Consider the following 247-nt stretch of genomic DNA (forward strand, 5'->3'; position numbering starts at 1 on the left):
GGGACCCCCCCAGCCCTGCCCCGGCCCCCACTCACCGCCTGCAGCTTCTTCTTGGCTGCCTTGGCGAGCTCAGAGAGGTCCAGGCTGGGGGGCACAGGGAGGGGGGAGACACAAAGCAGGGGTTATTCCTGGCCCGTCCCCACTGAAACGGTTCCCAGCTGCACCCCACCATAACAGGGACCCCCCTCCCCGGGTGCAGGGGGCTTTGCCGAGTGGGGCCGGCAGGCAGCAAAGAGGGGAGCAGGCG

General features: G+C 69.6%; 1 protein-coding gene across 1 annotated transcript in view; it reads right to left on the minus strand.

Moving 5' to 3' along the window:
• GIT1 (GIT ArfGAP 1) overlaps positions 1 to 247 on the minus strand; it is a 12675-nt gene that overhangs the window by 2831 nt on the left and 9597 nt on the right. The window contains 1 exon segment of the mRNA XM_019471764.1: positions 32 to 84. Within this exon segment, the coding sequence (XP_019327309.1) occupies positions 32 to 84 (53 nt within the window).

This window comes from Aptenodytes forsteri, unplaced genomic scaffold, assembly GCF_000699145.1.
Source record: "Aptenodytes forsteri isolate BGI_AS27 unplaced genomic scaffold, ASM69914v1 Scaffold66, whole genome shotgun sequence".
NCBI classification, from domain to species: Eukaryota; Metazoa; Chordata; class Aves; order Sphenisciformes; family Spheniscidae; genus Aptenodytes; species Aptenodytes forsteri.